Source organism: Callorhinchus milii, unplaced genomic scaffold (assembly GCF_018977255.1).
Source record: "Callorhinchus milii isolate IMCB2004 unplaced genomic scaffold, IMCB_Cmil_1.0 Scaffold8, whole genome shotgun sequence".
In the NCBI taxonomy this organism is placed as follows: domain Eukaryota; kingdom Metazoa; phylum Chordata; class Chondrichthyes; order Chimaeriformes; family Callorhinchidae; genus Callorhinchus; species Callorhinchus milii.
In genome coordinates, this window is record NW_024704749.1 from 13,204,337 (window position 1) to 13,218,464 (window position 14,128).

Sequence of the window (14,128 nt, forward strand, 5' to 3'; positions counted from 1 at the left end):
GCTTAATGATGACTACACTTTATTCCCACAATGTATGCAAAGAATATCTAATTGTTGTTGCTTAAACCTCCAGTGGCACTTCAACAATATGAATGCTGCAACCTCACTGTGTAAAATAATCATCAAAACATATTCAAGACTGAGATCGATAGATTTTTAAAAACTAAAGGGATTAAGGGATATGGGGATAGGGCGGGTAAATGGAATTAGGTTAGAAAGTCAGGCATGATCTTATTAAATGGCAGGGCAGGCTCGAGGGGCTGAATGGCCTACTCCTGCTCCTATTTCTTATGTTCTTATAATGATGATGCTCAAAGCAAATTTAGATGTTTTCATTTTTCTCTTGTTCCCTCTTGAAAGCTGAAGTATGATTTCACAGATACGAGCACTCGAGGTGTACCTTGTGTTCTCCAACAGAGTGGAGATTAGCACGTTATTTGATCAAAGGGGGCATCAAAGCCAAGCATTTTCTGATCTCAACGACATCACACATGTCCCACTTCCAACCAGGGCCACTGGATAATAATCAAGAGCCAGAAACACTCAAACATTAAAAAGTGTGTACAAAGATTTGCTCTGCGGTTACTCCACCAGAGAGTAGCTAACAGCCCAGGCCAGGAATACATTTGGAACCTTCCACATTGCCATAGTGCAGTCCCGCGCAGATTGGTATATTTACCCATTGGGGAAATCTTGAAGCAAAAAAAACATACACCTGTGAATGACGAGGTTTCATTGCCATTTCCTCACACAATAGAATCACAATATTCCTAAAAAGTCCTGGCAAATGGAAAAGTACAATAGCCAACTGCAATACAATTACTTTGGGCAGTTTCAGTTGACCTTTGAGGTCTCTGATTACAGGTGCTAGTTGCTGGTGACCCACTTATACTGAACTACATCAAGCGCTGAATGACAAAGCAATGTGTGTGTCCCGCTCATATCTGCTACTTACTCACTGTGCTACTAAGCTTCATAGACAGGATGTTCTAATGTGTGTGTGTTACTCTGTTCACCAACCTCTGGTGGCTGGTGTCATTACAATCATGAAAAAGATCCAATAAGATAATGAGCTCTTTATCATGAAACATTTAAATCTGAAGGAGAGATGCCGGGTTCTTGTTAAACTTTAATTAGTCGTAATCGGTTGTACATTGACTCCAAGGACACACAGCAATGTTCACTGCAGTTACAGTGCACATTTATACATAAGTTGCTGTTAAAATTGAATTCAGTTTGTTTTGAGGTGCTTTCTCTGCACGTTACAAAGTGGGTCATTAACCGACTGTCTTCTCAGACCTGAAGGTACCCGAGAGAGTGTGGGATTGTCACTTCAATCGTTTGCTGAAGCACGCACACTACCCGTCAACACCAACAACAAATAAACACATTTCAGGGTTAATGTGTGCCTTACCAAAGGTTGTGAGGTAGAAGGAGGAATCTGGTGCGTTTGAAAGTCTGTTACAAAACGAAACTCTGTGGACATTGCCGTACTCCATTGTTAAATCCCAAACTGTAGATAAATCATGAAGTTGTACTATTTCAAACCAACAACTGAAGCAGCCGTTAAACCTCCATCTCAGCCATGCCTGAGCAGCTGGGCGACCCACAAACCTTGAGAACCGCCTTTGCTTTGAATGCAAACTGCAGTGACCATAGTGATGGGAGCAGCTTTGGCTGGGATTGGCTGAGCTGCTGTTTGAATTAGGTTCTCTACCTGACCAAAGCCTATTCACTGGCGTTTGAAACAATCAGAAATGGTCTTGTGAAGAAGCCACAGCGATTGGTAGCCAACAGAGAAGCATTTTCAAACTCCTGAAATGGAGCAGCAGATCTCGCCCAGATAAGGCAGCAATTTACATGTTGGTAATGATTTCCCCGCTTCCTGCTCTGCGGTCTGTGTGATTACCCTAGCCAGGCAACACAGGATAACTGCATGTCTCACTGCTCTGTTTGGGAAAGGATTAAGTTGCAGTTCAGGAGCTGTGACTATATCATTACAACACTAATGCACTAAAATCGCAGCATTGCCACACCAGGCACTCCCAGTACTTTTTTTTATTATTACCATCAAATATTGGTCAATTAGATTAGATTTCCAAATTAAATTAAACCATTTCTCCCCCCACCCCCATTGTTCACTTACATACAGCCACAAATATCAAAACAGTTTGAAGCATTGCCAAGGAGAGTGTGTGGGTTTGTAAATAAATGCTATCAGTTGAACCAGCAAAGTCAGAGAAGCATGCCTCACAGTACTCACAAGGTTTCACTGTAAGGTGTAGTGATTGTGTATTTTGTAAGCGAACATGACGGTCAATTTGTGCACACCAACTTCTCATAAACAGTCATGAAGTAAATGACTAATCATAACGATTTAGCAGTATCATTAACATGATTGTCAAAAATAAAAATATATTGTTACAACAACAACTTGCATTTATACAGCGCCTTTCCCGTGGGGTAGCTCAGAGTGCTACCTTTGTAAACGCTCTGTGATCATGAAATAGTTAATAAAGTGTAAAATGGACCAGGTGGAAACATGAATCCAAGCCTGGTTTTCAATCATACCCTAGCTATTGTTAGCAAACTTTGCCCTGTAGGATTACTCCCAGCTACTCACTGCATGATGAAATCCTCCCCTCTTGGGTTTCAAAAATAATCCTCACTTGTGATATATTTTGCAAATAACAAATGGAAGAAACTCTGCTGTTTATTCTCCTCACTCAATCTTACTGATCTCTTCAAAAGTTGTCCTGAGCCACACACTCCTACTAGCACTATTTAGCAAACAAGAATCTTCCCAAACCAGCATAAACCAACCGCATACTGGGATCAATTACTGAATTATATTACAATGATAAGAAAAAGGCACATGAGGATACCAGGCGAGACAACTGTCAAAATGTTTATCAAATAAACACATTAGATTGAAAGATTAAATATACACAAAAAACAGTGAGAAAATATATTTAAAAGAAACCGAGTAAGAAAGGGAAGAGCTAGGTTTCGTGGCACAATACAGTCACCTTTCTCAGTTAGAATTCTACATTTACATCGCAAAAATAGTGAGCCAAGTCTACAAAACAGAGGATTCAATCTTGTCTGGTCAGCCTGAAGATTGCAGAAACCCATCACTGTGTCTAAAGAGTATCTGAATTAGACAGCACAGAGGATTAAACAGTACAAAATGTACCACTTTAATTGCTTAATATCAAAGGGTTTCAAAAGCAATCTTTAAAACAGCTTCATGTCCATGATGCAAACTACAGTGAACTGCCCAAAACAACAGGCACATTTCAAGACCAAATGAAGTAATTTGTCTGCCCTCGTCTGTAACTGCTGACTCCTGCTGGGCACAGTTTCCCGGAGCACCTTTCTCACCAAATGTCCACTCGCTTTCCCACAGTGTTGACTGCATAGTAATTAGGAGCTGGGATCCCTGGCTCTTTCACTTTCCTAGCCAAGGCCCACTGTGGTTAACCTGCTGCTAGCCCAGCTGAGATCAGCTTAGCTCAACACCGAGCACGGAACAAACCATCACTTTGCCAACTTTAACTATTAAGGAGCTAGGAATTCAATTTGACCTTTGCTCTAAACAAAGAAGTAATATGAAGTAATCGTTGCAATTCATCTCAAGTCTTTCCTACAATTTCCTCCTGTCTTTTCCCTAACTATTGACAGCAAAAAAGAGCAAAAATGAATAATCCTTACATTGTCTATAGCGCCTTTCACATCAGGAGGACATCTGAATGTGTTTCACAGGATATAGTGCCAAGTGTAGTGACTGTAAATTTTATAGGCAAACAATTTCTTTTATCAAAGCTTCATGCAATATATTCATTAAACTTAACTTGATCGCTAAAATTATGCATTTCAGCAAAGTAAAATCTTACTAAAATTGTATTAAATCATTCCAATAGATATACAATTTTGTGAAGCTGGGTATTTTATGCTTAAAATGGCAGCCAGTAAAAAAAATCAACAAAATGGGCAAAAAGTGATTAAATTGAGAAAAGCAAAGACAAAATAACAACAGTCATTAAATAGCAATCACAATGCTGAGCAATCAATTTGTAACAAACATGAAAGGATGTGAAAGACAATCAGCTGCATGTGTTTGTCATGAGGACTCCCGCTTTTAACCCTCCTTTGGGACTGTGTGCCAATGGGACATCAGAATTATATTAGAGATCGCATTTTCAGCATAATTAGAGGATTATTAGCAGCAGTGCATCCCAAATGATAGAACACCAGTCATTAGACATTCTGGTCTTCAGTTTTACAGCATCCGAGTCTTTACACATCAAATCTTTTGAAGTCAGACATTCATCGAAGCCCAATTCCCTTTGCTTCATCTAAGGCAAATTTCCATAGACATTATCAAGACATTATCCTACTGGAAGGTCGCTATATAAATGCAAGTTGTTTTTGTTCAATGTAGCAAACAGGCCTAGAGTTTGATTCATTTTCCTTATTTTACAGTGTGTAATGCTTAGCTAGGTCAGTGCAATTATATTCAATAAGGACCGGCAACATATTGACTTGAAATAAGTAGGAATGCCCACATTGATCGAGATAACCCATTATTTACATGATATGCCATCAAGTCCAATATGCAGTGGAGTTCTGTTATGGACACTAATTGGGATTCAATAAAATCCCGACCAGCGTTAGAACTGGGTTCTGTCACTCGGTAGTGTTTCTGCATTCACTCCACCTGGATAGTAAAAGGTTTCCCACGCTAACATCCCAGGCAACAATCCTCCAGATTAAACAAAACTTAATCATTCATGTCACGGCAGTTTGTGGGATCATTGCTACGTGCAAATTGACTGCTGTGTTCACCCACAGACACAGTCACTACACTGTGGGAAAGCGAGTGGATGTTTGGTGATAAAGTGTGAAGCACTTTGCAACGTTTTGCCAGGATGAGATGTTCTATAAAATGCAAGTTTTTATTTTTTTTAATTATTGTTGTCTTAATTATTGTGCTTTCGATCTCCCTGCTTCCCTCCCTGACCTCCACCCTCCCCGACCCCCAGCTCAGGTCCAAAACTCTGTCTGTCCAGCGCTTTGGGACGTCCTCCCGACGTGAAAGGCACTTTACAAATGTAATTATGTTGTTGTTAATTATGTACAGCTAATACTCTTATAACATGAATAAATTCAATGTCAGAAAATGATTATAAGCACAATGGATTTTTAAAAATGAAATAAAAATAAGGAATTCTTTGAAAAACATTTGATGTGTCCATTTCCCTGATGTTTTAACTGCTAATTATATTTACAAAGAAACACCTATTAAATGAATAGCTATATTGAAGTACTCCCAGCTTAATTTACCAGCTTTACATCTTGAATAACAGGCATTGATTGATGGAAGCTAAAAATGAAATTAGCTAAAAATTCCCAATTGAGAATAACTAACCAAATCACTGCATAATTGTACGAGGAAATAGACGAGCCATCCAAACCACTGTTCATTTTGTGCACCTGCTCTAAAGTCATCTGGTGACATCCCTCCTGATAATTAGCATAGCCTGCAAACAGCTCTTTCATTGTGGTAGAAAGCTCTCTTTAGATTCAAATAGGAAGCTATTAAAAAAGACATTGTTAATCTATATTTCAAAACTGTGTCAGGCAAGACACACAATACAATGCAAATTACATTTACATAGTGCTTTTCATGTTGTGAGGAAGTCTCAGGGCACTTCACAAAGGAGCACCTAAGTTGGGTGGAAGAGGGGCTGAGGAGGAGGTTGGGGAAGAAGATGACTGAAAGGACAGTTGAAAAGATGGAGTTTAAGGCAGGCTTTAACAATGGGGAACAGGGGGCAGAGAGACTCCGGAATAGTATTCCACAGCGTGGGGGCAGAATGGCTGAAAGCTTGCCTACCGATGCTGGAGAGGGTAAGGTAAACAAAACAACTAAGTATGAAACCAGTCTCCTGCTCCATAACGTAATAGTGCCAGGAGCAAAACTGCTTTATTTCAGACCTTCTCATTATTATGAAGGTTTATTGAGAAAACCTTCTCAATATAAACTACAGGAGAACTTTGCTGACCCCCAGTGGAACTTAAACAAGCTTACATCATATCTATCTCAATTACTGACATAAATAGCCATGATCTGAAAAAATATTATACAGTATTCCATTAACTTGTCTCCATAACAAAATTAAAGTTCAGTTGAAGAACTGAAAAGTTTAAGAATAATTTAGCAATAAAAAGATTGGCTGATGCACAGAACCAATTATATTCACCAGATCAGGTCTTTGGGCTAAAGGTATAGACTGACATTCCAACAACAACAAGATTCCATTTATAGAGCGCCTTTCACGTCGGGAGGACGTCCCAAGGCGCTGGACAGTTGGGTCAGGACCCGAGCAGGGAGAAAATGGTCAGGGTGAGGGGAGGGAAGGAGCGAGGAGGGGGGGAAATGGTGAGGGGAGGGAAGGGAGGGAGCGAGGAGGGGGTAGAGAGTCGAGAGGGGAGCTGAAGGCACGGTCAAAGAGAAAGGTGGTAAAGGCGTGGACCAGAGTTTCAGCAGCGTGAGGTGTGAGGTAGTGCCGTAGTCTGGCGATGTTTTGGAGGTGATGGAAGGCTGTGCCAGTTGTGGTGCGGGTATGAGGGAGAAAGGACAGCTCAGGGTCGAATAGAACACCGAGGTTCCTGATGGCTTTGAGAGGTGGAGAGTGCAGCCTTGGATGCTGACGCTGTCAGCGCCTGAGGTGCGGAGGCGCTGACGTGAGCCAATCAGGAGGGCCTCAGTTTTGCGCACGTTGAGCTGAAGAAAGTTGTCTCTTGTCCAGGACTCGATGTCGGACAGACAGCTGTCTGGACATCGGTGGTTGTGGAGTTGAGGGTAGAGGAGGAAAGGTAGAGTTGGGTGTCATCCACATACATGTGGAAGTTAACCCCATGTCTGCGGATGATGTCACCAAGGGGGAGCATATAGAGGGTGAAGAGGAGGGGACCGAGGACGGAGCCCTGAGGGACACCGCACGAGACAGTGCAGGGGCTGGAGGAAAAGCCATTTGTGGAAACAAAATGAAGACGGTGGGAGAGGTATAACCTAAACCACTCGAGGACAGGGCCTTGAAGGTTGAGGTGGGAGGACAAGCGGTGGAGTAGGATAGCGTGGTCGACCGTATCGAATGCTGCCGATAGGTCGAGTAGGACGAGGAGGCAGAGGGAGCCCTGGTCACAGATGGTCAGGATATCATTGGTGACCTTGACCAGGGCAGTTTCTGTGCTATGGGCAGCACGGAAACCCGACTGAAGGGGTTCGAATAATGAATGGGTGGAGAGGAAAGAGCGCAGCTGGGAGGCGACAACTCTTTCAAGGACCTTGGACAGGAAGGGGAGGTTGGAGATGGGCCGGAGATTGATAGCTGCGACGCACCAAGGGAGGGTTTTTTCAAAGTGGGAGTGATGGTGGCAGTTTTTAGGGGAATGGGAACAGAGCCAGAGGAGAGGGACAGGTTGATGATGTCTGTGATAAGTGGGGCAAGGAGGTGGAGTTGATTCCAATACCACGTGGCCACTGCGGGAGGTGTGTTCTCCAGGTGAGACGTTAAATGGTCTGCCTGATCAGGTGGACATTACAGATCATGCAGGGGCATGTGAAAAGAGAAGGGAGTGTCTCCCAGTGTCAACCATAAAAATATGTCATTCATTTCACGGGTGTATGTGTAACTTGCTGTGTACAAATTAGCTGTTGCGTTTACCTACAAAATACATTAAGTGATTAAAAAGCCATGGCTTCCCTGAAAAGAATAACAACATCCATTTGGATTTATAAAGTGCCCTTCAGGCGGGGGAGCATCTCAGAGAACATGGATAGGATCACAAGGTATAAACTGTTCATAAAGTCCAGGCAGGGCGAAACCTTTGGTAAGTTTCCTTACTCCACACACCGAATAATAATCCCTCCAAAATCAAAAACAATAATAAATTGGTCATTTTTAATTTACGACTGTTTGTGGGACATTGCTGTGCCCAATTGGCTGCCGCGTTCGCTCACAAATATACAGTCAATTCACTTTACAGTATATTCTGTGAAGCGCTTTGGGATGTCCTTCTGACGTGAAAAGTGCTAAATCAAATGCAAGGATTATTATTATTAATTATTGCCATTTTTAAATCTGTCAAGTCTTAAAACATGTCTGTACCTTTTCCCTTCACACCGGCATAGCTAATCCTCCTCTTGTTCTTTGGGTTGCAGGACCTCATTGCCCTCAATGATGTTTGAACTGTTGCTGCTTGAGGTTTATTCTCACGCTCGGCCTCAGCCCTTCTCAGTCTATATTCCATCTTCTGTAAAACAAAATCATTATGAGTAAGAAATACGTAAAACTATTCCTTTCCATTGCCTGGAAATGTTTAAATCAGTGAAAATATATAGGTAAACCCATAACAAATGACCCATTTCCGTGCTGTACAGTCAAGGTAATTCTATGTAATATGACAAGAATGAACAGCTTTCATTTCTCACCTTTTAGATTCATTAAAATAAGTTTTCAAAATCCATGGTATACACCTTGGTGTTTTTAATTCACCTTTAAACCTTGTCCTATCCTAATGTAAGAGAACACAGCTTCATACAGATCTGAATAAGAGTTTACTCCGGACACGAACATTTGCATTTAAAGCCAACCTTTCAGCATCACGTTTTGAGTCTGTTTTTCAGGTTTAAATATTCTGTCGTGCTATCACCGTATAATACACCCTTTTCTAGAATTACCCAATTTAATAAAACATGTACTGTTAAATATAATTAGCAGAGTATTGTGCAGCAGCCGTTTACTTAGCTCACAGGCCTTTTATCTGAGGAACTTGATTTAAACTCGACCAGCTATAAGGTTTCTGTGTAAAATTCCAGCCGGGTTGTACTGGCAGCAAAAGCATTGCATTTTATACATTTACACAATAAGACTCTGTTTCGGTACAAACATTGTTTAAATCGTATTGGCACTGAGTCTCCTGGGATTGGGAGGGAGATGTTCTTTCACTCTATATAAGGCAAACGCTATTCCAGGCAGGTGCTGTCAGTGAGACCAGACTGGTAATCAATCACAGGAACTCATCCGCCACTTTCACCACAATCTGTTGCAAACAATGCACCATTACACGGGCAGAAAAGGTACTTTGTAAATCTTCACACTGTTCAGGCAGAACATGAGAGACTCTGCCCTCCCATGGATTAAGATGTGTCCAATTGACTCATTTTCTAACGTGTTTATAGCACAATTAGAGATTGCAAGATGACGAGAGGGGGAGGAGAGCAAAACTCCCAACGCAAGGAATTCATAAGTAATAATCAAGCCAACAAGTATTTCTCTAACTTTATTCCCTGGAAATGTCAGCAGGTGTTGAGAGTGCCTGAAATGAAGCAGATTTTCGAATTGTCTAAAGGTGCTTTGGGTAAATAAATATATTTTCTGAACTTAAATACTGTATTTTAAATGGAGAGAATTCATATCAAGTTTTTCAAACTTTAGAAAGGCAAAAGTTAAAAGGAAACCAAATGGTAAAATCAAAATGTATTTTAAGTACTCCAATTTCCTTATGTGCCCAACGTTTCAGTCCAGTTCATTAGTAATCCAACACTCTCATGTACACTTATGAATAATTAATTTTGGAAGCCAAGGGGATCACCTGAAAAGTGTCTATTCACTCCCTGTTGATTAACGAGTGGGGAGGAGCCAAACAGGAAAGACTCAGAATAAAATAAAGGGAAAAGAAAGATTCTGAAGGTCACAAAGGAAAAGTGAAATGCAGATGAATCGAATGAACATTTCATGCTCTGACCAATTATAACTGGAAGTTCAATGTTAATTAAACTTATAACTTCAAAGACAAGAGAATCTGTATATATATATGGCAATGTTCAAAAAGAGAAGGCAGCTTCTCTTGGTGCCCTGACCAACAAGCTCCCTCCCCAATAACATTGGCCGTCTCGTGACATGTCTGTGTGCCATATTCCCCTACAAATACCATCAAATTCGCCCACAAATATACAGTCAATTCACTTTACAGTGTGTTCTGTGAAGCGCTTTGGGACATCCTCCCGACGTGAAAAGCGCTATATCAAATGCAAGGATTATTATTTTATTATTATTATCAAATTCGCCCACAAATATACAGTCAATTCACTTTACAGTGTGTTCTGTGAAGCGCTTTGGGACATCCTCCCGACGTGAAAAGCGCTATATCAAATGCAAGGATTATTATTATTATTATTATTATCAAAATCACCTGAAGAGCTTTGAGACTTCCCGATGATAAGACACTATATCAAATGCAAGGATTATCATGTATATTCATAACATAATAATCATACTAGACCAGACAGACCTTCAATATTGCTTCCCCATTACCTTTACATATCATCCAAAACGAAGCTTTTACATCACATTACACTTTATTTTAGCAACTCCCTAGTGTTGTGCAGGACACTATTTACATAATACTTTAACTCAATCCGGCGATTGATTCACCACCTATCTTATTAAAATCGTTCTGCAATCTAACAAATGTGCTAACCTCAGGCTAAATGAGTTGCAGGAAACCCAAGTCAGGATGTTAATGTCTGCTGAGAAAACGTATTGTACTTACTGAACCTTATCAAGTCCTGTAATTATAGCTGGGTTAATATGAAGCCCGGCATTTACATTCTGTCTGCAATTCTTAACTACTATTTGCAGTGGATACAGAATTATAAAACACAGCAGTAAGGAAACGAGGGGAAGGAGAAACACAGTACTTTCTGTGTTCCCAATATAATGTTCAAAGTTATTGAAAATCCCTCCCGAGGCATGGGATACAATACATTCAATCCATGTTAATCCTGTCATGGTCCACAATGTGAACTTCTCCCGCACATGTTAAAGTGTTAAAGTTAATGTGAAAGAAAGCAAGTTCGAAAATTCAAACATTTCCTACAAAATGCAACTTAGTAAACTACATAACTAAAAGTGTCTCACTGCTATATTAAACTGCAATCGCCCTACAGCAATCATTCTGGTGAAAGTTATTCAGTGTACAGTAGTTAAGCAAAGATATTACTTACTCTACTGTAAAGTTCCCCCTTCAGCACAAACACCTTCAATGTTGTAGTTTAAAAGATGTATAGCCTTACAGAGTTTAACGAGCTAAAGACTTGGATGGACCAGATTCTTTGGGTCCGGCTCAGAACATGATCCTCTCGACCATTTTGCGAGTTTCTTTATAGTTCAAAACCCCAATAACAGAGACTCTGAGCAGCTTTTCACACTCACATTGCTGAGCTCCAGCCTCTGCAGTGAGGAGGCCAATCACTTGGAGCCCAGGACACAGACACAGAGACTTTACCTTCAATGAGAAAAGTTTCTCGGGAGGACGAGACACACGACTTCCTCTGGAAACCTTCTCTTAACATTCCACACATTCAAATAACCCTCGTAACCCTCTCGGTAACCAGAGTCATTCGAGGATCATAAGAAACAGCAGCTTGACCATTCCATGTTTATAACATTAAAGTCATCATTTCTCAACTCCAGTATCTGAGCAGAGCAGCTCTCACAGGGTTACTGACACCACCCAATACTGACTGACAATGGAATGAAGTCATCTTTACAAGTTGACAAAAAAAGCTGTTAACTTTTGATAATCAATGAATCCAGTATTTTAGAGAGCACATTTCTGTGTGCAATGACATTCAATAAACACTCAACCCTTACCACATCAGCTCAGCAGAAACCAACTGACAGTTTTACTCGCAAACTCATGAAAGTTTCCTGTATACAGGGAGGGTTAGAATATACAGAATCTGTTATACTTGTATTTTTAATAATAATCCTTGCCTTTGATACACCACGTTGTTGAGACGCCTCAAGGCACTTCACATGGCAGTTTTTAATAAAAGGCAGTTAGATGAACAATCTAGTCTGAAATGCTGTGATTCAGTGAGAATCTTAAACAGATTTTAAAAAGATGTCAAATTGTATTTCACTGACACCTGCAATTGACAGATTTGAAGCTTTACACATAGTTTAGATTTTAAATGATTTAAATTCCCATGAATTGTTCAAAACCTGAGAGGAACTGAACAGATCACTCAGTCATTTCCTAACCCTTCTGACCCACTTAGCCCTAATCCCTGCCCACATACCAGTAAGTTTCCTCTCCACTACAACATGCATTCTAACTCTGAAGACAAATTAAGCTGATTTTCAAAATATTATCATGGTTATTTTATGCTTCGTTTACAAAGGTCACTCGTATTGAGTGATGGGTCGCATTGTGGATTCCTTGGAATAGATTCAAAGTTAGTTTGTTTTGTTAATCACTGAAGAGATCTTGTTTGAATAAACAATTCAAATTACTACCAAAACCACTGACCAGAAGCTGTGTATGATATATCAGGCTCCAACATTCCCTCCGGCAAAATATTTCTTGGTTTGCCATAAAGACAAAATGAAAAGATAAAAGTTCCACTTCAATGGATAGTGTAATGAAATTGTGTATTAGAGTGACACCATGTGGCCCAAATAGCAACCGATATTGTTATCAGCAAAAAATTCTAAAAGATCCTAATACATGCAAAATATCTCGAAGGATCACTAAGTGTTTTAAAAAGGATCTTTAGCCAACTGTTTTTCCTGTATTTACATTGGTCATAAAATTGTGTCACAGTTGAGAAAACGTGCTTTGGATTTACAGCTGAATATTACAATTCAGTAACTTTGATCTTTGCTCTGGTCACATAGCAAAAGAGCAGGAATGAACCATGAGATTAGATCTTGTGGCACGATCAAGAGGTAGTGATCTTCACTCTTCCCCACCTACCTACAGACATCGTGAGCCTCTCTGTCTCCTGGCACCATTCCCACCGCTTTAAAAACAGCCTTCTTTACCTCCAACATCAAAAAACCTTCCCTCGACCCATCTCTCTTCTCAAACTACTATCCTATCTCCAACCTTCCCTTTCTTTCCAAAGTCCTGGATCAATTTGTTGCTTCCCAGCTTCTCTCTTTCTTCTCCTGCCATAGTATGAACATATCCAATCTGATGTCCATGCTGTCAATAGTATAGAGACAGCCTTATTCAAAGTTAAGAAAAGGAAGACAGTACAAAACACAAAATACTGCAGATGCTGGAAATCTGAAACAAAAACAGAAATCGCTGGGAACCCTCAGCAGGTCAGGCAGAGTCTTTGGAGAAAGGAAAGTGAGTCAACGTTTCGGGTCCACGACCCTTCGTCAGAACTGAACCCTTGGTTCAACATCTCATTTGCTGTGTATGGCACCTACCATCCAGCATAGCCCAGGATTCTATTGGAGTGTCAGCCTCGACTGCGAGTCCAACGTCCCAACATGGACCTTGAATCCACAATCTTCTAACTCAGATGCAAGAGTGGCTGACAACTGAGCCACACTGACACCTAAATAAAGGGCATGGCTCATCCCAATGCTAATTATTGGAGCATTCCTGAATACGGTTCTAACTTGAACTTGATTCCCTTTCTGGTTTGACAGTGCACATCTTTGAAGCAGAATTCAAACTGTAGAGGAACGATGGAGCCTGTCCTGGTCTGAAGCATTATTGATGGCTTTGGAACAGGCTGCACATTGCTAAACATTGTGCAAGATCACAGCACAACATAAACAAAGATCATAGGCGTCAGTCACTGGAGAGAATCCATTACAAGTCACACAAACCTTGAAACTGGCTGTCAGTGTCGGACAAGGGCGAAGGAGTGACTGGAACAGAGCTTCGAGGCACAAATGACCTCAACCGAATATCTTGGAAGACAAAATCAAAGGCACATTTCTCAAGCGGTTTACTTGACTGCAAATCCCAAAAGAACTATTCATAGACAAAGTGAATCGTGTTCGACTTTACAGGAAACGTTCTGTAAAAGAAAAGGCGTTTGTAGCATTAATTAACACGTCAATTAATTGTTCAAACAGCTTTAGTTTAATTGTTTCCCCTTTTCTGTGTTCAAAGGATCAACAGTAAGAACTGCTCCTCACTATAGGTCACTGAGCAGTTCAGAACAGTGGCCCTTTGGGATCAATAACTGCTCCGGTGTCGGTGTCACTGATCAATAACCTGAGACCAACCGCCGCGCGACCATTCA

At 40.7% G+C, this 14,128-nt stretch overlaps 1 protein-coding gene across 1 annotated transcript in view; it reads right to left on the bottom strand.

The window, feature by feature from the left end:
- Positions 1-8,993, bottom strand: part of rgs3a (regulator of G protein signaling 3a) — a 74,232-nt gene extending 65,239 nt beyond the window's left edge. Inside the window, exons 1-2 of the mRNA XM_042337306.1 lie at positions 8,959-8,993; positions 8,178-8,322 (exon numbers count right to left, since the gene is read on the bottom strand). Of these exons, the coding sequence (XP_042193240.1) occupies positions 8,178-8,319 (142 nt within the window). The 5' untranslated portion in view covers positions 8,320-8,322; positions 8,959-8,993. The remainder of the gene's footprint in view (positions 1-8,177; positions 8,323-8,958) is intronic.
- Between the last annotated feature and the right edge of the window lie 5,135 nt (positions 8,994-14,128).